The sequence below is a fragment of the Osmerus mordax genome, chromosome 14 (genome assembly GCF_038355195.1).
Source record: "Osmerus mordax isolate fOsmMor3 chromosome 14, fOsmMor3.pri, whole genome shotgun sequence".
Lineage (NCBI taxonomy): Eukaryota > Metazoa > Chordata > Actinopteri > Osmeriformes > Osmeridae > Osmerus > Osmerus mordax.
Window position 1 is genome coordinate 3,747,573 of NC_090063.1, and position 27,679 is coordinate 3,775,251.

The 27,679-nt window shown below is 49.4% G+C and overlaps 1 protein-coding gene across 2 annotated transcripts; it reads right to left on the reverse strand.

The window, feature by feature from the left end:
- Nucleotides 1-12: 12 nt before the first annotated feature.
- On the reverse strand, nucleotides 13-27,596 carry LOC136956865 (sarcoplasmic/endoplasmic reticulum calcium ATPase 2). 2 transcript variants are annotated; one of them, XM_067250889.1, is made up of 21 exons: nucleotides 27,464-27,596; nucleotides 27,084-27,101; nucleotides 26,887-26,969; nucleotides 24,819-24,923; nucleotides 20,685-20,823; nucleotides 13,397-13,477; nucleotides 12,378-12,463; nucleotides 11,822-12,119; nucleotides 11,380-11,546; nucleotides 7,565-7,653; nucleotides 7,142-7,244; nucleotides 6,883-7,014; nucleotides 6,549-6,668; nucleotides 6,100-6,318; nucleotides 5,547-5,882; nucleotides 5,086-5,306; nucleotides 4,795-4,997; nucleotides 4,583-4,668; nucleotides 4,299-4,432; nucleotides 3,910-4,027; nucleotides 2,390-3,690 (listed from the first exon to the last, which is right to left on the reverse strand). In XM_067250889.1, exons 1-21 carry the CDS (start codon nucleotides 27,579-27,581, stop codon nucleotides 3,418-3,420), a joined length of 3,129 nt encoding a protein of 1,042 aa, XP_067106990.1. In that variant the 5' UTR covers nucleotides 27,582-27,596; the 3' UTR covers nucleotides 2,390-3,417. The 2 variants fall into 2 exon arrangements, with proteins under 2 accessions (XP_067106989.1, XP_067106990.1); XM_067250888.1 differs by lacking the exons at nucleotides 12,378-12,463; nucleotides 13,397-13,477; nucleotides 20,685-20,823; ... (2 more) ...; nucleotides 27,084-27,101; nucleotides 27,464-27,596 and adding an exon at nucleotides 13-845 and having other exon boundaries at nucleotides 3,570-3,690; nucleotides 11,822-12,050.
- Nucleotides 27,597-27,679: the final 83 nt, after the last annotated feature.

The following is a 27,679-nucleotide window of genomic DNA, read 5'->3' on the forward strand; positions in this document are numbered from 1 at the left end:
CAAGTAAAAAAGTTAATAATTTGTTGGGTTTATTTACCTGAAACCACAACACAGGAATGCCATTTACAATCATCAGGTGCAGATAATAATCATTCTTATATACAGATGTTCGTGTTGTTCTGGTTGGAATCTAACCCACTCGCTTCTCTCGGCAAATCACAGTTTTGCTGTAGTTGATAAACAACTTACATCATATTGCAGAGAAAGACGTAAAAGGAGAACTCTTATTTAAAGCGATACAGAACACAACATTGTTAGCAGATCACTGATGGTGAGGGCATTGTTGTCATTTTTCTCAATTTGTATAGTCCTTTTCAGTTAATGGTTATACATTCTAGTACTGGTCCAACATTGTGTAAAGTCTCAAAAACGTCCATCCGCTTATTAAATACCATTATGTGAATTGCCACCGCTGAGGAGAGGTCTTGAGAATTGTACAATAATACTTGACTACAGAAATATAAATGGCATGGCTACAGCTGGAGGGCATGCACTGCCATGTCAAGTGCATAAATATAAAAGTGTGATACTTGACCAAGTATGTGTTCTTTTGAAGTGGCTGGAGTTCTCAGAAGACAGCCCAGGGACATGGAAGAGCTTCCCTGTACACCTGAATCTAAACTGTAAAATCAGAATATCCGGGTTGTCGTTTTTCTTCTCCCTACATAGTTGATATAATTGTGTTGCGCCTCTGCTGTTGCCCTGGTTACATACTGTCCGGTACAGGACTGGTGAGGTGTGCTGCTACACTGAGCACCCATGCGGGACAGACAGTACTACCGTAGCCTCAACAGCTGCTATGCTAACTAAACTAAAAGAGAACGGTCGAGTCTACAAGGTCCAACCTGTTGAAAAAGAAAGAACTTGGATGAGAATGAGATGTCGGCACCAAATCGTGACAGGAACTTTCCTTTATAAAAGAACGTGTCAAAGAGAACTGGAACGTCCATGCATCGGGTGTGAAAGTGCTTAACTGTTTTATAAGTGTGGTGAGCAGGGGTTGAAGCGAAGGGTGCTTTTGGTGAAGTCAAGTCAGAAAAGTGACGGCAAAACTAAACTGAAGCACCACCACACCCTCCAGAGCTCAAAGTAACATCTAGATCCAAAGAACAGAACGATGTGTTTGCACTGCTGACAACTGTTAATGGAGACCACACTTTCCACCTTTAGAAATGACCTTCATGAAGGACAGACGATTGATGCAGGGTAATAAAAAAAAAGAAAGAATGAGCTGAATCCTTTCTTCTGGAGTTTTCCCCTGGGTGTACTGGTGCAAGGTGATTTGTGGGCTGAGCAGTGTGTGACAGGAGGAAGGATATACTCACTCGTGATAGTGGAACCGGTGGAAGGCATTGGAGAAGAAACACACACAGTTAAGACCACACGCACACACACAGTGCAAATCCAAGCATCTACCTAAACACATGCTTTATATTGAAGCACGCGCACACCCAGTGAATTGTTGATCAAAATAAACTTGGTTAGCAGACCAGGATGAGTGTTCTGGTATGGACTCCTAACCAACAAATATGCTGTCCAACCAAAAGCAGTAGAAATCTACAGATCTCTTTACAAGCACAATCTTCGAAGTAATGAAAAAATACACCAGATCCGAGTTCTGTTGCTATCTACCCCATACCTGTTTATGTCCCACGGTAGCTGATCAACATTCTTTGTCCCCTGTACAATATCTATAATGTTAAAGTATATATATATATATATATATATATATATATATATATATATATATATATATATATATATATATATATATATATATATATACAAAACCACTGTGTGGAATGAGATTAGTCACTTCAAAGTCCTGGAGAAATGAATACAAAAACCACTTTAGTCAAAAGGTGTTCATGAGCGTATTTTTCTTTGATGTATAAAAAAGAAAACTACCAAACATTTGAGATCTCAATGCCATTTTGAGTCAATGATGTTAGTTGTTTAATATGTATTTATTTAATATGTATGGTCCTTTGAATTAAGTAGAGGGCACTGTGTCTCATCTCCCCAGCCCCACCCAATCCTTCCTAGCAAACAACAAAGTTACTGAGTGGCAATGACAAAATAGAAGTAAAACGCCATAAGATCAGGGGGCCATTGTGTTTTGGTTTTTATCTGCACAAGCGAATAGCGGCACACCTCAAGTGTTAATCGAGCGAGTTATGATGACTAACAACTGGACCATGGTAAGCAATCTGTGTAGGGGGGGGATTAGCATCGAGAGAGGAGCACAATGGCTCGTACTGAGGTAGCTGTGCTCTGCCTACTGCAGAAAAACCATATTTTAAGATCATCAACTGAAGCATACATAATACAAAATAAATTCCTGAAGATTATTATTATTTTGTTTACATTAATGATGATTAGACAGACACAAAATGAAAACATTTATGAGAAAACCACGTACAGTTCATGCAGTCACAGAACATGCATCTTTCCATTCAGGTATTTCAACGGTCATTTCTCAGTAATGCGTAAAAAAAAAGTTTAAAAAAAAATAACACTCCTCAGACCTTTTCCTGTAATCCTATTGGGTGCCACACGTTGCTTGTCCATTGGCTCTGAAAGAGTTCCGAATTCATACTGACAACCAGACTTGGGGGTCCAATAGTATTTTAAAGGATTTCTTTTGTCATCTTTCATCTGCCAAGGGGGTCGGGGTGGGTGTGATTTGAAATTTTCAGACTAGTCCACAGGTTCCATTGATACAGACAAGCCTAGTCAAGCACAGATGAAGTATTAAAAATCCTTTCAAATAGTATTTGAACTCGGGTCTGCTGAAGACACAATGGTAACCACTAAGCATCTGTGGTTCAACAGTTTTACAGGCGATGATACAGAAACAAAACATAAAACAGTTGCATAAAATAGTGTTAAATCTCTGTACAGGTCAATGGACCTTTGTTTTTAAATTAGAATACTCAAAACGGGAAGAGCAGACAAATCCAGGAATCGATTATTTGTACTGTAGTGAATTGAGATGAAAATATTGATCCCAAATCATAAAAAAATACAAATTTTAAAAGGCAACTAACACAAACAAATGAAGATGAACCAAAACAAGGTAACAACAGTATTTTCCGTTCCAAACCAGCAGAAAAGCCGACCAAAGACTCGCCGTCTACACACTTGTTAAAGCCTCACCCGTTGGCGAAAACTTCTACAAAAGACTTTTTTGATTTGTTACTTTTTTGTTTCGTTTTATATTATTCGTTAGGTATCATCGTGTGTTACAATTTGGTCCTTCTCGTGCACACACACAGGCAGGCACACAGGCACACACTCTAGTTCTAAACAAAACACACACACTAGCTACTCACACACGGGAGCGCAGGGTGGTGAAGGGGTGGGGGGGGATGGAGTAAGTGGGTTGGTGGGAGGAAGGGGGTGTGCTCAAGTCAGTCAGGACCAGAACATGTCGGCCATGTTAGTGTCGGTGCTGTAGATCCACAGGACCAGGGGTATAGACAGGGCCACGAAGGGCCAGGAGATGCCTTCAGTGCATGCAGAGAGGGAGCAGCCTCGGGTGCCGGCTGGCTTCTCCAGATCTTTACCGGGCTCCAGGTAGTTCCGGGCGGCAAACTTGAGCAGCTCGTCCAGCAGGATGACGGGCAGGGAGATCTTCAGTACCATCAGCCACTGGGTGAGGTTCAGAGGGGTGATCTGGAAGATGATCTGGGAGAGGGGAGGGGACAGGGATGACGCGGGTTAGGTCAAAGCGGCTCTACAACTACAGGCCTCACACTGACGGGCCACACAGCCCTGGTATCCATCTTCCCTGGTATAATGTTCCAAAATAAGTTGAGAGAGACTGACTGGAGACACTGCTAGCTAGCCCGCCGAGGAGGTTTCTCCACAGTGAGGGAAGTTGAGTGAGGTGACGGAGGTACTGACCGGCAGTGGCTCCACGTAGAGGATGAGGAAGTGGAGGGACATGGAGAGGCAGATGGCCCCCAGCAGCCACACGTTCTCCCAGGGGGGCATACGCACCAGGGACTGGTTCTCTGACACACTGGAGGGAGGGGTGGACACAGAGAGGGACAGAGACAGAGAGAGGGAGACAGACAGAAGGAAAGAGAGAAAGAGAGAGGGAGAAAGAGAGAGAGACAGACGGAGAGAGAAAAAGTGTGAGAAAGCGCAAGGGTAAACACCAACACGACACATTGTCCAAAGATGACAAACTTTTAGGAACCAAAACAAAACATCCACTTCTTTGATTGGCCTACAACTGAACTGAACAGCAGGTGTAGGGCTGCTGAAGGAGCGGTGAGAGGACACGGTACCTGTTGAGGGCGTTGCACATCTCAATGGTGACGAGCACAGACAGGGCCATGGTCATGGGGTAGGGGGACTCGAACACGTGGCAGTCCAGACCCTGGAACTCTGGGTTGTCTGGACCACACTGGAGGAAGTGGCTCTGGAGCGGGGAGGAGGAGGGGGGGGGGCGGTATGAGAAGACGTAGACGCGAATATGTACGAGAGACACACATACATACACAAGGACAGTTTGTGTGTGTGTGTGATAAAGATAAGCGGCGAGGAGGGTGTGTGTGTGTGTGTGTCGTACCAGTTGGTAGAAGGTGATCCTGGGTCCATCCTCAGCAGCAACAAACCACCACGCAGCCGCTCCCACCGTGCCAGCTCCCACATAGCCTGGAACACACACACACACACACGGGGGTCAGAACACGCACACCACCCAAACAAGCACCAGCTCTCCAACAAGCAGACGTCAGACGTCGTCCGGGCCAGTGCGTCTTCGATGCTCCGCCGACTCACATCCGATGGCCAGGTATCTGAAGAACAGCCAGCCGGAGATGAGGGGCTCGCGGGCGTTGCGGGGGGGCTTGGTCATGATGTCCAGGTCGGGGGGGTTGAAGCCCAGGGCGGTGGCGGGCAGGCCGTCCGTCACCAGGTTGACCCACAGCAGCTGGACGGGGATCAGCGCTTCGGGGAAGCCCAGGGCTGCCGTCAGGAAGATGCTGGAGGACGGAGGAGAACGCGCCGTGTTAGGGAGTGTGCATGTGCGAGTGCATGACAGTGTGTGTGTGTGTGGGTCCGTCTCCTCACCAGACGACCTCTCCCACGTTGGAGGAGATGAGGTATCTGATGAACTGCTTCATGTTGTTGTAGATGGCCCTGCCCTCCTCCACCGCCGCCACGATGGTGGAGAAGTTGTCGTCGGCGAGCACCATCTCGGACGCCGACTTGGCCACCGCCGTGCCGGAGCCCATGGCGATGCCGATCTCCGCCTTCTTCAGGGCGGGCGCATCGTTCACCCCGTCACCGGTCTGGGGGGGGAGGAGGAGATGGGAGGAAGAGGCTTTGTTTGACTCGTGTTTCCCCAAACACACCAGGATTCTCACTATTGGAGCTTCATAGGGTCTGCTACTCCAGTAGCAGTGTTGTTTTCACTACGTTTTAACCACGGCGTCAAATTTAGCCCGAAGCAGAGTAGAGCTAAGGTGACGCTTGTGTTCAACACCAACACGCAGCCAATTGTATCTAGCGCCGGCCTTCGGTTAACTCACCATCGCCGTGATCTCATCCATCGACTGCAGGAACTCGACGATCTTGGACTTGTGCGAGGGCTCGACGCGGGCGAAGCAGCGGGCGTTGATGACGGCGTCCCGCTGGGCGGCCGGCGACAGGTCGTCGAACTCGCGCCCCGTGAAGGCCATGCTGGAGATGTCGTCGCTCTCGCCGAAGACGCCGATGCGGCGGCAGATGGCCACGGCGGTGCCCTTGTTGTCCCCGGTGATCATGATGACCCGGATGCCGGCCAGGCGGCACAGCTTGATGGAGGCCGCCACCTCGGCCCGGGGCGGGTCCAGCATGCCCACGCAGCCTACGAATGTCAGGTCCCTCTGGAACGCGCGCACACACACACAAACACACACACACAGGTGAGAAAGTGCCCACAAACGCACTGCTATCTCATGTAAAACGTATTTCACCCTACTAGTTGAGGAGAGACCTTTTCTCCTTTATCCTACCAGGCGCTGCTTAACTCCATCTCTCCTAATCATCTTTTCCTCTCCATCCCTCTCTTTCACCCCCCCCCCCCCCCTCTCTCTCTCTCACCTCGTAGTCGATGAAGCGTGCAGAGTCCTCCAGAACCATGTCCTCCTTGCTGACGGGGTTGTCTTTGGTGGCGAGCGCCAGGCAGCGCAGGGTGTCCCGGCCCGTGCCGTACTCCCGGATCACGGACAGGACCTTCTCCTTGATGCCCGCCGTCAGCGGCACCTTGCTCCCGCCCACGCGCACGTGCGTGCACCTGTCGATCACGCCCTCCGGCGCCCCCTGGTGGATGAGACGGAGGTAAACGTGGGAGGTCGTCTCAACAGTGGATGACCACTTCCCGAGATGAGGCAAGTGGCCTTGTGGGAAGACTAGACGGCAGGTTCGTTACGTTTAAACGGTTTAAACATCTAGCCATGCACACATCTTCAAAAAGTGAAAGCCAGATACTCAGTGAAAACACACTGCAGACACCCATCCACACACACACACACGGAGGAGAGTGGCTTTACCTTGACGAACATCTTGCCCATGGAGGAGCGAGCCTTGTTGGGGGTGCAGTACACGGACATGGACTTCCTGTCCCTGGAGAACTCCAAGGTGAACTCCTTCTTCATCAGCTGCTTGATCATCTGGTAGACGCACAGAGGCAACGATGAACACTATACACCGGCAACGCTCGCCATGGCAACCAAGAAGCTGGCTACAGTACGCTTTATACATGTCTTTAAAAAAAAATAATATTACGATTTATCATCAGTATTGATCGCAGAGGACAGTAGACCAGAAAAGGGGAAACTGAAGCTTCAGTATCAGCGCTGAGTGCTTAGAACCCGGGTGGCTTACAGAGTTGCAGGCGTTGGCCCTCTCGATCTTGGACAGGCCGCTGACGTCCGTGTCAAACACGTTCATCTTCTCCACCAGGCAGGTGAGGGCCGTCTCCGTGGCCTCGCCCACCTTCTCAAACACACCTTTGGTCTGGAAGGGGAGCACACACACACGCGTGTTGGTATGCGACAGCTGGAAGTCGGCAAACTCTCAACACACAAGACTAGAAACAAATGTATTAATACGACAACTGAATGGATTGGATGGGTTCGCCGACCTCGTTGAAGTCCAGCGAGGAGTCGTTGCAGAGGGCGCAGATGGAGGCCAGCTCCACCAGGCCGTCGTACTGGGAACACTTGACCGTCTTGCCATTGTGGGACCTGAGGCCAGCGGAGAGGAATCAGAGTGAGTCTGACTGACTCAGCAAGGAGCCGGAGCACAGGGTGGAGAACGTGTATAGCACTGCATATGTGTGTGTGTGTATATATATATATATATATATACACAGGCCATTGTTATCAAGTGCTGATAAGGGAGATGTGTGGTATTTGTCGTCATGCAAGTCGTGTTGCATTTGGTTGCAGTACACATCAGATTAGCCAATCAGCTGTGTTGATGGGGGGGGGGGGGGGGGGGGGAGGGGGTGTTAGCCAGGTCTGTAGTGAGGCTGAGGCCCGCAGGGGCTGAGTAGAGTACTCACACTTCTCCTTCTGGGGCATAGGTGGAGCCAGAGATGGTGAACTCCTTCAGGGAGCACTTCTCTCCCTCAGCACTGTCAAGGATGAACATCTACAGACACAAACAGACACACAAACAGTCAACAAAATCCTAGCATGTGCGGCTCTCCTTGTCTAGAGGACCAGAAGACAAACAGATCCTAATATTACTGATAAAACAGTTGTACTGTGACTGAATCTCTATTACACCATGCCCCTCAGAGTTTTGACTGCTGCAGTGCATCCTACCGACCAGCAGAGTGCAGTACAGGATCTGGAATCACAGCAGATGCATAACTGGACTATTTCTTTCGATGTAAAAGGCAGTTGAACAACGTGGGGAGTGAATTGTTGCTGGGATGAACAATTTGATGGTACACCATTTTGAGGTAAATGGAGGTCTTCACTGTTTTCCAAAGGTGTGGAGCCAGTGCCCAATCTCAAACCAGCTCTCAGCCAGGAAAACTGGTTCCAAACTCTAAAGCCGGGTTTCCATCGGGAGTACCGGGGTCTCAATTGAGTTCTCAATCCCTGTGGATAGAACTTTTGGGACCGGCCTCGCAGCAATAAACATTTCAGGTTTATTGAGTACTTGCAGTAGCATGAGTATTTCAACCATAGTCTTATTTTGATTCTGCAGCCACAAACAAGTGTCACACACTCGTGCCGCATCTGCAGGAAGAATTCCAGGCCTTACTAAGCACAAATTCTGAGCACGAAGGAATATATTGATTTCGCAGTGTGAAATATGTTTGACTCGCTTAACGTGCCAGAGATTTTATTTCGAGCCGTCAAGCTCCATGAAGAGTAGTTCTGGGGAGTACAAGTTTGGGGGACTTGTGGTGGCAATGTGGCTTCAGCTGGTCTAGAGCCATGCCACATGTCAGGGACTGAGGGCGTGGGATTATCGTGACCAAGGCCAATTGAATTTGTGATGTTTATTTCACATCACAAATTCAATTGGTCTTAATGTAGACGTGTGTATGTATGTATGTATGTATGTATGTATGTATGTATGTATGTATGTATGTATGTATGTATGTATGTATGTATGTATGTATGTATGTATGTATGTATGTGTATGTATGTATATATATATATATATACATACATACATACATACATACATACTTTTTTTTACAGTACTTCAGCCAAGAATTAACGTTGATTGTGCTACTACTTTGTCTTCAACAACAGCATAGACGTCCAATCTAAACAGTGGTCCTGGAGGAGTCAAACTGTCTCCTCGCACTGTGGTCCTTGGCGTATGTACAAAATAAGCTCGAGGGGGAGCGCGATGAGAAGCACAAATCCGCTGGACCACAAAGCCAATGTGGACTTGGAACACTTGCGGTCCGACGTAGTCGTCGCGGCTGCTGGGAGAGCGGAGGCGTACGCAGACATCATTACCTGGGCTCGTCGGCCCGTGGGAAAAGCTGAACGGTTCTTAGAAGGCTTGACGGTTGAACCAACCGCACACCGCCACTGGCGACGGCCCAGAACCAGAACTAGGTTAGCATCGGTGGAGAGGAGGTATCAGTGACGGAGGAGAGAAGGGTGGCATTTGTCTGGTATAAGGAGAGATTACATTGAGTGGCAAGAGGAGAGAGAGAGAGAAGAGAGAACAGGTGCTAAGAGGAACAGGGGGGGGGGTGAAAGAGAAACCCCGAAAGCGTGTGCGAGAGGTCACCCCCGCCTCCTCCACAGCAGGCACACACACACACACACACTTCAATGTGATGTCTCTGGTGGCCGGCGGTGTGGAGAGGAGAAACAGGAGGGGAGAAGCATTCGACATGAAAGGCTGAAGCGGCGTGATCTCGTCCTCCGTCTCCTGAGGCACGGACGCACTTCACAAGACTTTGACGTCACGGTCGCCCTTTCCAAATCCCCCAGATTGAATTAAGAAAAACATTCCAGCTGCTTCGGACGGCTAATTTTAGAACGAGCCGAATGTTTCGGACAATAGGGCTTCTTTTTTTTATGAGCCTTATTTCAGATTGTCGGAACAGTCAAATGTTTGGGCGTTAGGAGGGTGACCCGGGGTTTCCAGAATCTAGTTCAAAACCGCTCCGCGGTTCTGCATCTCGCTGTGCTCTAATTGTGAGACTGAGTGGGGGTCAATTCAGAGAGAAAAGAAGAGAGGGAGAGAGGGAGGGGAGACACACGAGGGAAAGAGACAAAGAACAAGAGCAAAAGAGAGCGCGAGGGAAGGAAAGAGACAAGCGGGAAAGAGCGCGAGAAATATCGAACACAAGGTCAGTTACGCAACACCCCTGCAAGTGACTGACTGCTGCATACAGATCAGCATGCTGCTTCAGTGAGGAGAGGGCCGAGCCACAGAGCAGAAGAGGGAGGAGAGGAAAGAAGAACAAAGGGAGGAATTATCAAATACCAGGGTGATGCGACAAGAGAACAGCGGGGAGGGAGAGAGGGCAAACACGATTTAAAACGTTTTTAGATATCTGGCTCACTGGGTAGGGCGCAGCATACCATATGGGCTGAGGCCCTCATGCATTGACCTGGGTTCCATTCAGTTTCAGGTTATTTCGAAATGTCTCTCACCCCCCCCCAAAATCGTCCATTATTGTATGGTGTTACTCAGCGCGTATTGTTTACATCGTACAACTGACGGGAAACAATATACATTTGGATAAGCCAACATTTTAACCTGCAAGCACAAAAGACATAAAGCTGAGTAGGCAAAACGATTGTCCGTGTTGTTCATCGGCACAAGCCGTGAAGCTTGTTTAACAGTGCTACTTCCTTAGCAAAAAAAAAAAAGGGGTCTATTCCTGTTTGATGTATTTTGACAGGCAGTGAAAGTGGCAGAGGAGTGAGAGAGGGGGTGGGGACGACATGGAGGAAATGGCCCGTGCGGGAATCGAACCCACGCTCATGCGGTAAGGAATGAGCCTGTGTGTTACGCGCTCCGCCCGGCGAGCCCCCCCCCCCCCCCTCACCTCTATGAAGAGGCATCTCTGCCTTCATACAAGACGTGTCTGTCGTCATCTAGGAGACGGGGTATTAAACAGTCGCCTGCAATCTGTGCTTGTGCACATAAATACTTGTGTCATTTGTGCAAGCTCAGGGGATCGAGCTTGGTTCGGCGGCATCCGAGAGGATTCTCATCTCTAGGGAGGTGTCTATCCGCATGTTATTTGTGACGCCTTTAGCTTTGACACTGTCACAACTATAGATCTGAGCATTCTGGAGTACTTGCACCACCGCAAGACTTGGGATGCTTGGAAGAGGGGGTTTCGGGTGCGTTGCGAGGTATCGAATGAACCATCAGTGGCCGATGGATCAGTGCCTCACAAATTCAGATTCAAATAAGTGCCCATAAAAGTAGGAGATGTAGACTGTGGTGTCCAGTCTTCCCGTTTAGCATACCTACAGTGTGTGTGTGTGTATGTGTGTGGATAAGCAGGTTCACCTCAGTTGTCCTCTGACTGCCTTAGGCAGTGCCAGGGTTGGTGTTGAGCGCTGGTCCTTGGAGGTGAAGGTGTGTGTGTGTGTGTGGGAGGGGGTTGCTGTGTTTTGCACATCATTTGCATTGAGCAGCTGGCCATTTGCATTTGTATTCACAGGCCTTCTCTAGACGTGCAACTGCTGCTCGGTCTGAGCCAACACCAACATCCAACTTCCCAGAATCTTCCACACACACACACCTAACAGGTTTAGTGGTGTAGCGTTTGTCCTCGTCTTCACAGGCCTGAAGGCACATATTGTACAGCGTGCCCCAAATCATTCCCTAGGCAGATCCCCCTCCCCCCCAACATCTCATACGTGTCCTCACCCTGCAGACGGACATCTGGTTGGTGGTCAGCGTGCCCGTCTTGTCGGAGCAGATGACGGAGGTGCAGCCCAGGGTCTCCACGGAGGGCAGGCTCCTGACGATGGCGTTCTTCTTGGCCATGCGGCGCGTCCCCAGGGCCAGGCAGGTGGTGATGACGGCGGGCAGGCCTGCGGGACAACGTGGCGGTGATGAGGGTGCGCCGCCGTGCATGTGGCATCATGTTAAAGATACAAAGACGACACGTGACCCCCCCCCCCCCGTCTACTTTTCCACACGCCACGTCTGCAAGCTCCCCCGCCCCATTCTTCCCCTGTTCCCTCCCGTCTCACCAGCACTTCCCATTTCAACTTCATCCATCTCCATCATCTCTCCCCCCCCCTCTCCCTCACACACACACACACACACACACACACAGTCTCTCTCCCCACCCTCCCAACCTCACCCTCGGGGATGGCGGCCACGGCCAGCGCCACGGCGATCTTGAAGTAGTAGACGGCGCCGCGGATCCAGGAGCCCCCATGGACGGGGTCGTTGAAGTGGCCGATGTTGATGATCCACACGGCGATGCAGATGAGGGAGATGACCTTGGACAGCTGCTCGCCGAACTCGTCCAGCTTCTGCTGCAGCGGCGTGCGCTCCTGCTCCGTGGCCGCCATCTCGTCGCGGATCTTGCCGATCTCCGTGTTGACGCCGGTGGCCACGACCACGCCCACCGCTTTGCCCGCCGCAATGTTGGTACCCTGAGGGCGGAGAGCGAGAGATGAGTGAATGCTAAGGATGCATGGCCTACTGCAAAATGTATAATAGCATAATTTTGCGGGGGGGGGGGGGGCGCTCACAGGTCTCCAATCCCAGTGAAGGAGAAGTCAAAAGCAAGGTTAAAGGCGAGCGAGAGGAGAGGGGAGGCTGTGGAGGATATTGAGGAGGTGAAGAGATTGAGCAGGTGGATGATGTGAGGAGGTTGAAGAGGTTGAGGACCGTGTGGTTTCCAGACTCACAGAGAAGAGCATGTTCTTCTTGTCCTGGTTGACGGCTCGGGGGTCGGGCACCGGGTCTGTGTGCTTGATCACGGACACAGACTCTCCTTGAGGGAGAGAAGAGAGGATGGAGAGGAGAGGGGGGGGGGAGAGAAAGAGACATATTGTAAAACTTCCACAACATGGAGAGGATGGGCTGACCTTGGGAGTAAGGGGGGTCAGGGTGTGTGTGTGTGTGCGGGTGTACATCTTCACAGCTGACCGGACAGAGCTGCCAATTACTAAAGCCCTGAGGTGTGTCTCACCCGTACCCGCTCTCTTAAGCCGGGCTTTGGCAGATCATGGCCATGAATGGGAGGAAGAGAAAACGGCTGAAATACAGAAATACCTTGGAAGGAATCTGCTACCAATTAAGGCAGTGGAGCAAAACGAGGGGGCGGGGGAGGGGGCTGCTTATCCATCCACTCCCGTTCTTACTCTCCCCCTCTTCCGTATCCTCTCACACTCTCTTAGCGTCTGGAGCAATCCCTCCCATCCTTCTCTCCTCCCCCCCCTCCCCCCCGCCATTCAGTATTGACAAAGTATTGACAACCTTTCTTGCACAGAGCTCCAGTGAGTCACAGGAAGAAAACAATACACAGAATGCTGCTTCCACTGAGGTGAGTCATCCAGTGGACATTCATCGCCCCCCTCGACACGGTCAACAACCCCGGGCTTCTCAATGAGAGCCTCGCGCAGTGCGGGGAGGCGTCGAGGCCGAAAGCTCGGCCCCGCACATTTCTGGAACACTGCGTTCCGATTCCAAACAACAGATGGCTGGGGTGAGTGGATGTGGGAGACAAGGATCTGATAAGCCTTTATGGAGGTTGGATGCAAATGCGATTAAGATAGACAGGATTGCCCAAATCCATGTTGGTACTGAAACCTGATCCTAAACCATCATATGGAAATGTCAATGGAGACGTGTAATCCCTGCACAAGGTTGAATTGTAAAAAATGAGCAGAACAACTGATGAAAAGAGAGAGAAAGTGGTTCTCACCTGTCAGAATGGACTGGTCTACCCTCAGAGTAGTGGATTTAATGGAGGTGAGACGGATGTCTGAAGGAACTTTATCGCCGACTGTGGAGAAACAAAGGTAACAAAGGAAATAAAGGTTAAATACCACAAAGAGACTTAAAAAAGAAAAAGAAAAAAAATGAAAAAAACAGCTGAGAATCAAAGTGTGAGGATTAGAGAAAAGGATTTTCTTCTAACCTTTAAGATTAGAACACAACGTGAACACACACTATATCTGGAAAGGTGGCGCCACCAGCTCATGTTAAACTATGCAAGCCAACTACATGTGCAGGGAGATCCGACACCTTTATACCACTGTAGAAGTACTTTCATGGGAGCGTCGACAGCACTGACGCTGCCTTGGCAGGTAAAGCCCACGTATGCTCACGCACGCAGTCTACATCGAGCAGCACACCCAACGGCATCCAAAACCCCGCTCTCACAATGCCCTAGAGTAATCAAACCCCAATGTTGGTTCTCTCTCTTTCTGGAAGACAGGGTCGCCAAGCGATTGATCAGAATTATGAACGTCCCCGTTTCCAGGCTCCAGCCGGCGTCACGTTCTGGGACGGAAATAGATGGGTTCGCTCATTCTTTCCAATAACAGAGGGCTTTGGTAAATGCTAGTAAAACAAATGTCAAATGTAAATACCTCCCATCCTCCTTTTCCAAACAAACCCTTTGGACCACAGAGCCAGGCACTAGAGCCTATCAAAAAAAAAACCTTGGCATTTATTAGTGACGGCTGAAAGGGTGTCATATGGTGGGCCTGGCCGTGAAGGGAAGAGGAGGATATTTTGTTGTTATTGTAAGGGTAGAAAAAGTTGTAAACTGTTGGATTCACCCATGGAAGTTGAAAGTAACAAGTGGTGTTTGTGTCAGACGGGGCTTTTGCGCAGACTTCTGCTTCTCTGTTGATGTAGGTGATTGGCTGTGTCGTGGTTGTTGACGTCGTGGCCACGTCAGGACAGAAGCCCCCCCCCCCCCCGGGAGAAGGCTCTCTGAAGAGGACAGAGTTTTGACAGACGAGTAAACCAAGCCTGGAGGCCTCCGCAGTGCCCTTTAGTGCTAACAAACCGGGGGGAGAAGAGTGGCGGTGGATGAGTGTGAAGTGTAATGGTGCGGATAGAGGAGAGGAAGACAGGATAGGAGCGGGGGGTGAGGCGGGGTAAGATGAGAGGAAGGGAGAGGGGCTGAGAGCGCAGAGAAGAGCAAGAGTCGGGCTGCTGAGAGATTGCACGAGACCTGCGAAACGCAAGGCCAAAAATGGGAAAACTATTTTCGGCGGTTGCAGTGCGTGCGGTAGCGTGGGAGGGGCAGGGGCTCCCATCTGAACCTCGCGGAGCTGAGGAGGCCTCCCAGCCCGCACTGAGGCCGAGGCACACTTTACACCGAGTACGTGTGCGCATGCTGGACGGCTGCAGCACGTGGCTGCGGTAGTTTGGAGCCTATGTTGTGCACGTCTTCCTGGCCCTTAAATGTACGCACACGCAAGTGCAGGACCTACAGACATCGTGGGGCAGGATACCAAAGATCCTCTTACAAAGTAACAAAAAGTTTCCTTCTTTGTCATTTTGAGATGGTAATAAAAAAAACGAATATTAAAGAAATGTGTAATCTTTAACTTTATGCCTTTTGGAAACCAGGTCATCTTTTACTCGCTTACCTATTCACAGTAACAGAAATCTTTACCTGGGGTGCCCAAACTTTTGCATAGAACTATTGTGTATGTGTGCGCGCATCTCTGTCTATATATAGATATATCTATATATAGATACATATGCCCGTATAACTGCCCTTCAAGACAAGGAAAAACTCCCAGCAAAACTCAGCAAAAATTATTTTAAGAAACCTTGGGAAGAGCGACCCGGCGAGGGATCCCCACCTCTGGAGACGTTTGGTGGAAGAGAGTTGCGGAACACAGGCTAAAGATATGTGGATGTAGATATTTAGATAGACACAGCCCCTGGAGCACATCAGCTCTGACAGAGGATGGAGGGGGAGTGCCGCCCTGCTGGACCCAGAGCTGTCCAGACCTCCGCAGAAACGAGCTGCCGTTCAACTCCATCCGTCTCCACAAAGGAAGACTGAACAGAGGAGGGATGGAAGGGGAAGAGATGGAGGGGGGAAAAAAATTCAATACAAAACGACAAAGGGAGGTGTGTGTGGTGGTGGTGGGGGGTCCTAGTTCTTGAGAAGAAGAAAGAATAGAGCCTATTAATTTCTTCCTCCCTCGTGGATCCGTTTCGTAAAAAAGTCGAGCAGAAACGCCCCTCAGCCACACGCACAGGAGGGCGATGTTGGAGATGGACACCCGAGGCTGGAAAAGATAGGTCAGGAATAGAAGGCTAACCCAATTTCCTCTGACAATGGGAGCACGGTGGCTGCAAGAGCACCGCTGGCCGTCCTTAAACGTAACCGTGGGCGTCTTCAGGAAGAGACACGTACTGCACACATCCACCCACTGTTTGGACTTGCGTAAAACACACCCAAAGCTCGGGTTGGCAAACAAATGGATTACTTGGCGTACGAGCCGGGTGTTATTGTACACAACACAGCCCTCACTGGGTTTAGGTCCGTGTTTAACAGTGGAGTAAAAAAGGTGAGAAAACTGTGAGGGGGACCGCAAACGGGACCGATTGAGAAAATAAACAGAGAGCAAGTGGGAAAACAACGAGTGTGTGACTTTTCAAGGTCACCTACTCCTCTGGCCTGATGGATGCCGTGTTTAAGAAAAAAGTGTTTCTTCTCCTGGAGCAAGGGACCAGTCAGACACCTCATCTTGTCACTGATCAGCCGGCGGAGGCACAGGAGGTCCTGTCCAGCATGCAGACAGCTGCACGCGCACACACACCCACACCAAGTGCAAGAAAGGGACATTTGTGACATTTATCAAAAGTAACAGGCAAATGGACAAGAACTGCAGACTTCCGTCAAGTTCGGTCATCGACCCTCAATGTAAAAGTCTTTACATAATTAAATCGAGTGGTCCGCCATGCGTCACGGGGAGAGCGCCGTGTCCGGTAGCCCTGGGAGGTCTGGCGAGCGGTTTGTTTGCTCTCCCGGGGCCGCGCTGATGAGTGAGCACGTAGACGCTGACCTCGAGGCTCGCGGGTCCGGACACGGAGCCGAGCGCTCCGGAGCAGAGGTGGTGAAGACCGGCGGAGGGCAAGAGAGAAGACGGACGCGGCTTCCGTCCGGCCCTGAGCGCACAAGCACACGTGTGCCGTCACTGGACATATCGTGCGTACGGCCCAAGCTGCGTCCCTCTCATGCTGCGTCCAGATCTCGCCCCGCGGCAGTGGAAATGTCACTTGTTAATGTCAGCGAGAGAAAGCCATGGACGCACGGGCTCACGGCACGGGGACAAAAAAACGACCCAACTCACAAACCCTTTAATTACGGTGGGGAAAGAGCCGCCATCTGGTCGGCAAAACATTTATCTGATCGGGTCTGACAGGGTCTGGCCCTCTCTAAATGCCGCCCCCCCCCCCTTCTCTCTGGACCTGCAGGGCTGGAACAGAGTGCTGGCCTGGTACTAGCCAGCTACGGCTATGGTCCAGTTAGCTCACGCGCACGCACACACACGCAACTAGGTCACACACACACACACGACAAATAAAGACCATGCTTGTTTGTTTGATTCTACACAGGATGTTGATGCAGCAAGGGTCAGGGCCATCCCCGTGGCAACCGAGCGACTCTTGGCCAGCCGGGAGCTGAATACTGAGCATAGAGAAAGGAGGGAGGAGGTGATGGCTGGAGTGGTCAGCTGGAGTGCTGGAGTCCACGGAGCGCTGGCCACAGATCAGAGAGCTGGCGTCACAGATCTTAGGACAGATTACGGAAACACTGGTCCTCTGGGCTGACAGGATGAATGATGATGGAAAGAGAAAGAGGTGGGAAGGAGAGAGAGAGATGGTGAGGCAGGAGGAAAATAAGCAAACGAAAGGGGGGAGCAAAAAAAAAGAAACTGAGAGCGAGCAGGGAGTCATGTGGAGGTCAGCTTGATGCCTAGTTAGCACCTCACAACTACATTCAACACAGCTGCAGCAAAACAGAAACACGGCGGTGTCGAGAGTGTTTTAAACAATTACGGCAGTTTGAGAGTGAAAAGTGCAACGACAACTCCTGAACTCCGGGAGTCAGGTGGCTGAGCGGTGAGGGAGTCGGGCTAGTAATCCGAAGGTTGCCAGTTCGATTCCCCGTCATGCCACCTGACGTTGTGTCCTTGGGCAAGGCACTTCACCCTACTTGCCTCGGGGGAATGTCCCTGTACTTACTGTAAGTCGCTTTGGATAAGAGCGTCTGCTAAATGACTAAATGTAAATGTAAACTGAAGAGACTGCTGCGGCTGTGTGCGTTTGTCACTTTGATTTTAGCAGACGAGACGGCACTGTCATTACATATGGATGCCAGACATCAAACCGGACAAGGAAGACGATGTTCATCCTTTTAGCGTCGGCAGCTCCCAAACACACACTAACAACTGACAAATGAATCCTGTGTAAGTGGGGAGAGAGAGAGAGTGAGCGGGCGCCTTCTTTCTTACTGTGAAGGACAGTCCTCCAAGGTCACCGGTATCCAAACAGTAAAAAGGAGAGAGATGGAGGGGAGGGGGGGGGGGGGGGGCGGCAATGAGAGGGGTTTTGTTCACCATGCTGCAGACACTGTACAGTCTGCTTGCATAAAACCAGCGGGAAGGTACTCGCGCATTTAACAGTTAAGAGGTCCTCGAAAATAGTATAAACTGTCACGGTGAGAAGAACACGCACCGTACGCTCACAGGAAGAGGGCGAGACTGCTCACACAGAGACAGTGTATACAGGAGCCTGTTAACCTCTCGACGAGCCTTAGGGGGAATCCTAGGCTGGGGCCTTGTTAGACTACGGGACTAGGGAGGACAGAAACCAGACGCGGCTCTACTACGCGTACTTAGCGACACGGCTCAGCATGCAGCCTGTGCAAACGGGCCCCGTTCTGGAACACAGGGGCCCCACGCTCCATGTTCCAGCAGCGTTAACTGTACGGGTGTTTGGTACTAAACCGGCCAAACGATACTCGGCGAGGAGTGAGTGGATGAGGGAAGGACACCAGACAACATGGAGGTCAGCACAGTTGGGGCGAGGTGTCTGACGGGGGGGGTGGGGGTGTTACTGGCCGAGTGCAGCAGCTTCTGTTCTGTATCGCTCACCTACGCTGACACAATGAAATACATTTTTGCAAAACGCTCTTAATCCATTTGCTTCTCTCCGTCTTATGTAACGGTGACTCACCTGGTGGATTAGTCAGGGACGAGCACCCCGTGTTGAGATGGGCATCTGTCTGTCTACAAGTGAGCGTGCACCTGTCCACTACTTAACAGCCAGGTTAGCTGAACAACAAGCCACTTGAGTCCAAATGAGTTCTTTCTGGGCCGTTCCCTGACCGTGGTTGTGTGTGTACGTGGGAGGGGGGGTACAAGGTACTAGGGCTGGGCGATAAATCAATTTTAAAAAATTATCAAAGTAATGACTTACATTTACATTTACATTTAGTTATTTATCAGACGCTCTTATCCAGAGCGACTTACAGTAAGTACAGGGACATTCCCCCCGAGGCAAGTAGGGTGAAGTGCCTTGCCCAAGGACACAATGTCAGTTGGCATGACCGGGAATCGAACTGGCAACCTTCGGATTACTAGCCCGACTCCCTCACCGCTCAGCCACCTGACTTCCCTCAATAAAGATATCGTAACATTAATTCTTTTTCAATAATGTCGATAGAGAATCATTTCTGTGATGCAGCAGGAAGTTGTGGAGAAGTGGTAGCCTACGCTCACTAAAATATACTGGCCACCTCGAGTGGAGTAGCTAATGTCAACCGCAGAAAATGAGTCTTATTGCCGAAAACAGTGGCAGCAATAGCCATGGCGAGGGAGCAACTTCCAATGAAGAAATTATTGATAAAAAGGGTTTGTCTTCTTCAGTTATTGGAAAGTGGTTTTGGGCTTTTTTGGGAAATCCGACAAAGAGCAGAGCAATGTTCGATGCAAATTGGGTAGTAAACAAACAGGTGGCTACCAAGTCTGGTAATACGACAAACCTTTACCACCTGAAGCAAAATCACTCGTTGGAACATGCAGAAAGTGTGAGTTTGCGCCAAGGTATTGATAAAAAGCTTAAGTTACTTGACCCCAGGTACGTGCTCCCTGGCCGCACACTTCTCTCACACTGCGCTGCCTAAACTTTATGCCAAGTGTAGGGAAAAAGTGGAGGAAGAGACTTATTTTGCTACTACTACGGATCTGTGGTCTATCGTCTTAATTATCGCTATCGAATTGAAATATAAATATCTATATCGGTAATGTTTTACCCATATCGCCCAGCCCTAAAAGGTACACTAAAGTCACGGTTCGGTTCATACATCACGGTTCGGTACGAGCTCGGTACAACGGAGGGAAAAGCAAAACAAACCAGGTTCTTCTACGAGTGAATACGGGCGCATTGAAGATTAAAAGGAAATTCAGATTGCGTCAGTGATTTTTTGGGCCCTATTTGTACGTGTATCTAATGGCTGGTTAAGCACTGGAGGGAGAAGTTGGACAGTTTTTTTGGTCTCGTTCCAGTGATTGGCACACCTGGGTGATGGCGTCGGATATAAGTCATTTAGCACACGCTCTTATCCAGATGCGTTATATGCGTTAGCATGTTAGATGTATTTCCGCTCACATACCCCACAACTGCTGAACAACGCCGACACACACAGTGCTTGTCTTATCCACCATTCTCTCGCCTGTAGTACTGTAACTGAATGGGAAACCGAAGTTTTCCCAAACTTGTGATCTTAAAGAGGCCGGCGGGTCCTCTCTCTCGTCTAGTGGGTCGCCACCACTCGCCATACTCGTCCTTAGTGCTGCTAGCTAGCTCTGACTCACGGCGGCGCCAATCAGAGCTTCAGAGCTAAAGCGGGGCAACAGATTAGGTGTCCCTAAAAAACACGAGTATCTAACAGTAGTTCCGCATTACATTAATTAATTAATTAATTTGCTTGAATGTCAAACTTCCTCACACCAAATAGAGTGGATGATGCGGAAGGGATTGTTAGTCACCGACTCCTACCAACCACCAGAATGTCCCCAGGCAAACTGCCAGGGGCAGGGTAGAAGAGGGAGGGGGAAAGAGAGCGAGAGGGAGAGAGAGGTCTAGATGAGAGCTGGAGGAAGGAGAATAAGAGGAAAAAAAAGAGCAAGACGGACCCTGAAAGAGCTCAGTCTGGACAGGTCTCTTACCAGCCACCTCCACGATGTCCCCGGGGACGATGTCCCTGGCCTTGATCCTCTGGACACTCTTCCTGTCCTGGCGGTAGACCTTGCCCATCTCCGGCTCGTACTCCTTCAGAGCCTCGATGGCGTTCTCCGCGTTCCGCTCCTTGAAAGGGACGAGATGGGACCAATTGAATATCACTCCGCGTTAACGTCATTGGACGATTTGTCAGGGTGCGTCCCAGCTCAACTCATTGAAATACCAATGAGCCCAAAGCGTATATTTTTCTTCTTCTCTTAAACACGTCAAATATGACAAACATCAAATAAACACCACCACGGCAGCCATTGCACTAAATCAGGCTTGGACCACATCAGAGTCCTCGTGGGTCATGCATGCAGCCCTGGGAATTATTGCTATGGTGGCAACATCTACATTTACATTTAGTCATTTAGCAGACGCTCTTATCCAGAGCGACTTACAGTAAGTACAGGGACATTTCCCTGAGGCAAGTAGGGTGAAGTGCCTTGCCCAAGGACACAACGTCAGTTGGCATGACCGGGAATCGAACTGGCAACCTTCGGATTACTAGCCCGATTCCCCCACCGCTCAGCCACCTGACTCCCATCTAGGTGACGTCTCATCGGACAATCAGATAATGGAACGCGTGTTCCAAACCGTCACCCAGCCGTCCTCACTACTCCGCCTCATCTGTCCATCTCTCTGCCATTCCCTCTATTCTGTTCTCCAATGCTTCCTTCAGTCGAGGCCCGGCCCTGCCCACCCTGATCAGCTCTCTTCCCCCTGACCTTTCCCTCTACGGGTTGATCCCTCCAGAGGAACGGTTGGCTCTGGCAGGCCAGGGAAGGACGGGCACACACACTCAGGGGCGGGGTTACTGGTAGCCCAGCAACAACATGAACACGGGGGCCAAAGTCATTACACTTGACCGGATGGGATGCAGGCAGGAGAATAGTCCTCCGTATGACCACAGGGCCCAGTCATCACAGGCTTGCAGAGCACAGTTGCTTTGCTTTCAGGAGGAGGTGGCGGTGGGGGGGGGATTACTGGCTCTGAACGTGGCTGAATACATGTCTGGCATTTTAAACATTTGCGTTCGTCAACCATACCTTGGTGGTGCCCATGCAAACTTTATTTGCTTACACAATGGCGAATGCAGTTGACAGTAAGCGGATTCCTCTCTTTACACGAACCTCGGAGGGGCCTTCTGGCGGAAATCCAACCGACAGTGCAGGCTGGCCGGGGAGGCAGGCAGCGCCGTAAAGCACGAGGTACACTGAGGTGTACTCTGGCAGGCCGAGCGGACTGTGCAAGTGATTGTTCGCCAACGAGAGCTGGGGGGGGGGGGGGGGCGGGGGTGTGAATTACAATGACGGGGACTTGCTTGGTAAATGTGGGTAATGTCTCCTTAACATTTCACACACGTGGGAGGTGGCTGGCTCGTGGCCCCAGTCCTGCCCTCAGAAGTGAGGGGTGGGGGTAAGAGAGCCAACAAATGGCCGACGACTCAATACAAAGTTCTATTCGCACGTTTTCTGGGAGGAAGGTGGCCCCAACGTCCAAACTTAAAATCGAGACATGTCTCCATGACAACTAGGCCAAGTCTTTGCTACACTGCCTACCTGGCAACGGACAGCACAGGAGCTCATTGTAAAACGTCAACCCCCTAGCAACAACCTTGTTGAGGAGACGCTACCAGCGCTACCATCCGACTACGGCTGCCCTCCCTCCCCCAGCCAGCCCTTTAGCCGCTCAGACAGTGGCGGAGAGACGCTCCAGCGTCATGTACCTCTCTTTACCGCCCTCGAAGTCTGGTGGCGTATTGTACCAGGCTTGCACCATGAGGCCCCTGTGCTGGGCAGCGGGGTGGACCCGCTCCAGGGACATGGCGCTCGGCCTGCCCTGGCTCCCGCACGCTGATTGGAAAAGACGGCCAGGTGATTAAGCAGAGGGCCTCTGACGCCTCGCTTGCCTGGTATCAGGGCACCAATGTTGAATCAAACTCTACCTGCCATTGTAACACCTTCGGGCGGGACTAGGCATTAAATGGAAAGAGGTAAGCATAACCAAAGAAACGAGAAGATACAACGAGACGGAAAAACAGGCAGACATGCACAGAGACATCATCTGATACACAGACACCATTCTGGGGCATCTGGTTTGTGACTGTTTATTACATTTCCTGTTTTACCCATAGAAGGACTTAGCTAGTTAAGAGTTAAGGGACAGTTCAGAGAACAGGCCAGGATTTCTCAGGCTGGTAGTGGAGGGCAATGAATGGAAACCAAAATAAATCAGACAAGGGAAGAGAAAGTGGGACGAGGGTTTCGGGGTGACAAAGAAAGGCTCAGGAAAATAGAAGTTTCCCTCCCTCTCTTTTCTCTTTCTGCCTCAGAGGCTCCATTGGGATGTTCCAGCTCTATCCTTAGCCTGGATTGAGATGGTTATCTAGGTCTTGAGGTTCACACACACACACACGCACACAACTATAAATAGCCTACTCTCCTTTTTGTACAACTACAAAAGAAAACGTTACTTTCACAAGTACTTCCTTGAGACAGTTTTGACACCTAAACAAAGTCAAAACTTCTTATGCATCTGACCACAGACCACACACACACACACACACACACACACACTACAGACCAAGTGCAAAATAAAAGTTATAATACGCCATTTGCTAAGAAGACAACTTGAATTCAAATGCACTGTACTTCCATACAACTGTATTGGCCTCAGAAACTGTCACTGTGAGAGTGCGTCATTCGGATTATTTGCCAACTCATGCCTCAGCGGGGCTTAACCATGCTATCGATGGCACCAGCCTGCTATGGAGACCACAGCGAGGGCCGCGTTGAGGGAGCCAAGCCACCAAACTCATTAGACACTGATACGTCCCTGTGACACACCTGTTCTGCGACAGGTGCCTGTCCATACTCTGTGGACTCCCTCCCTTGGTCGAGACATGTTGAAAATGTAATGACGCTAATGAGTTAATGGGGGAAAGGGATGCACCATCTCTGCAGGATAATACCCGGCGGTATAAAAGGGGGGACCACGGATTAACTGATTAATTTAGATAAATGATCATCCTTTCCATGTATTTAGAGCCAGTTGTACTGCAGTGTTGTGTAGGTGGACAGAGACTACAATAAGACACAGTCTCCACACAGAATGTTCTGGAATTGTGATCGTCTTGTGAGCAGTGGGGTGACTTGAGAACGCCCAAACGACATAGTATTCTATAGAATTGTTGTTGCAGTGCTTAAGGCAGGACATTTAAGAAGGAGTCCATTGTTGAGTGGGGGAAATTCACTTAAAGGGGCGGTTGGCTCGCCGTGGGTAACTAACATTAGTGGAGGGTCCCGCTCATGGTCGGTTGATGTTCTGTGTCATTTGCCATGTGCAGACAGCGATAGAACTGGCAACAAGGATGTAGCAGCAATAAAAGGACAACGAATCTTGCCTTTGATATTGCTATGGGTCTCAATGATTTCAATCAAAACAAAATCCACATTCTTTGGGTGCCATACACTATTTTGATTGATAATACTTATCCAGAAAAAGCCAGTGTCCTGGATATTTATTGACCCTTCAAAATAAGTGCGTAAAGGAAGTAGCTGTGAAAGGTATTACGACCGAAAGCTGGATACAATTGGGACCTCGCTCTTTGTCCTTTTGAACTTTGTGAGAAATACAATTTCCCGTCGAAGCAGATCATGACTGAAAAGAATAGATTTACCCTCCGGCTCAGCTACTGTATAAGATTATTCTATATTTAGCCTTCCTCTTGTCTGTTGTTTACTCCCTTAGGTTTCAGTGGGTTTGTTGGGCTAGCAGGCATGTAACTGGCCAGAAATCTGGCAAGAGAGGAACAGAACCACCATCGATCGGTTCCAGGGAATAAGCAGTAGTGAGCACAAAAAAACAACCATGAAACCATGGTTTCTTTTCATATAGGTCAGTTCATTTGTAACCATTAGCCAACTCAGTGTATAACAGCCTGCATGTCTGAAGTTATGGTCTGACCTTTTCAATAGATCGAGCAGAAACTCCACCACAAGCCTATGGAAATGGTCTACATGTTGAACAATGTATACGATTTAAACGCCATGCAGCGCTGTGAAAGATGTGCTTACCTGCCAGACACCAACGATGGCATTGGCTATGAGAATCAGCAAGATGACAAAAGGCTCCACGAAGGCTGTAATGGTCTCCTCTCCCTCTTCAAACCAGGCCAGCACCTATGGAGGGACAAAAAAAACAAACAAAAAAACAAGCAGGATGATTAAAACACATTCTCAACCGCTTAACCAACCATTAAATCAGTCATACAACAAGTTGGCTCAGAACATTACCAAGCAGGTGCTAGCTAGGACACATGCTAGCCTATATACCAGCTACTCTCGCTAAGTATTGTTGCCAACTAATTAATGTTGATTACCCTCACAGTAAAGTAATATTCACCCCAGTTCCGGTCACACAGTCTACAGCAAAGCCTTTGTTCTCACAATAGTTTGCTAGGTTATACTTGACCCAGACGAGCCAGCCAGCACATCCGGGGGAGGGGGGGGTTGGTCCTCCATCAAGTCTTCCATTCAAGCCCCTAATGTAGGTGACAGGCATTTCAAACCACTCCAGTTCAAATGGCCACGTTATGTAATCATCAATCTGATAAGGCCCCAGCGTTTTAGACCCTTGTAATGACGCATGAACCAGCAAGCTGGAGACTTCACACACACTGGGCCGCAATTACATGAAAACAATTTTTTTTTAAAGTTAAGTCAGCGAGGCCATAGTAGCTCTTGTGAGCAAACGGGGCAACATTGACCACTTCTCTCATCGAAGACTAAATATATCCCTGGGCAGTCATATTTAGTTTGAATGTCTCTGTTCCATGCTTGCAGTGACAGAAGAGCCACTAGGCTCCCACAGAGCCCACAACCTCATTACTTCAGAGCCCCTGTAATGAGCTCGTCCAGCACTCTGGTGGTAAAACTGTCAATGTGACATGACACCCATTTGCGGTAGAAACGACACAAATCTACTCATCCCCCCACGATACTACGACCTATAGTGCCAGGAACTGTAGAATAGGGCCACCAGAATATTGTGGTTTATTACATGTCTAACTCGACCATAACTGCAGTGCTCTGTCCCAAGTCAGTTGACACCACACAGGGAACATGCCTTTATGTCGGCTTTAGAATGACGTGAGCAGGAGAAAGTTCTCAAGCATGTGTCTCATTGAATGGACATCCCCCTGATCCATTGGAGAACAGCTGATCAAACTGAAAATCTAATTGTAAAAAAAATACAAAAAAAAAGGAGTGCATGGGTATCTGTGGGAGTTGTGAATGGAGTGTGCTCTACTGCCATTGGCTCTCATGCAGGCCAGACCATCCCTGACACTATCATTACTATGGTCCCTGGCTTGTGCTGCTTGGCCAGATGGCCCCAGGCCAAAGCTTCCAGGTGGACGCAGCGGCAGAGGGAACAGAGCTCAGCACTGCCAGGGGATCTGTCACACCTAGCTTGTGTCTGGGTCAGGATAGAACCAGAGATATCGCAACTTTTGTCTTCACTCGTACGTCTTTTGGCATCTGCAATTGATACATGTGAAGAGGCCTTCTCCAAGATACTCAGGTATGAAAGTCGGGAAACAATCAAGACTAACTATTCCTGTCTCTCCAAAAGCCACACACTTGGAACTCTATAAAAGCCCTTAACTTTGAAGGAGACAGCCGTCTTATACTCACATTTGTTGTGGTAGAGTTTCATAGATTCAGTTAAACAAAATCTAATTACTGTGAAATCAAGACTGTTTCTGTCAGCAGGGCCTCAAGCAAGGATGTGGGCTTTTAGAAGAACTTTAACACGATTGCAGACAAGTGATTTGTCACAACAGTGGAAACGCACCATTTACAAGTGTCGTGCCTAAACACTCAGACACAGAGAATGTGCCTTTTTTCATAAGCTTCTGTGTTATGTCACCGGACATATTCTGGGCATCTTACTCTCCTCCTGGAGAAGCATTCCTGATTAGATGTAGGCTAGTGCTGAATCTTTCCCAAAGTATACAACACACGGCAGTCTGACTGAGAACACCTTTTGGCCAGAGGTACACGGGCTCTGATTTGAAAGGTGACGCGAACATGTTACTTGGTGCCAGGCGCCAATGTTTTCGGCAGTGTCCATTATACTTACAAAGGATATGCAGGCTGCAAGAAGAAGTATCCTCACAAGGAGATCTTCAAACTGTTCAACCACCAGCTCCCATAGAGATTTACCTAGGAGGGACAAATTATGAATTGGAATACATAAAAATAATTTGATGAACTATTACTACAACGGTCACGTCTCACGTGTATCGATGTACGCATGGAATGAGTGTTTGCGCCTACCTTCCTCAGCCGGTAATTCTGTGGTTCATCCACACGACACCAAACCGGATATAGGGAGAGAAAGACAAGCGACATATTACACATGGGTTTCTGGAGCTACTGTGACATTCATTCAACAAGGAATGTCTAAATGTACACTTCTTTAACGTATCAGATTGTTTTCCTGTTATTTCAGAGAGCATTTCCCCTACAAGGATACGTTAAACATTTGAATTAAGTATTTCAACATTTCATTTGGTGACGTCAGAGCACCATTTTTTTCTGACTCATGCAGTGACGGATTAGCTAACGTTACAGAATTAAACGAACCGCTAGCAGCAAGCTAACTAGCTTGACACCGATGGTATAGTAATGCAATTATTTTACACAATGTTACTTACCGTTTGGTCCCCATTTTTCCCGTTGTCTCTTTACCTGGTCTAAGCCTAGACCGGTGCTTTCATTTACGTTGAAGTTACTGTAAACTTCTTCCACTGTCTTTGTGTGTGCGTTGTCCATGGTGAAACGGCCACTTGAGGACACGGCTAGCTACAGTAACTCTAAATCTTACTACCAACCACGGCTGTTTGGATTAACTACTAAGGTTTCACCGTTGA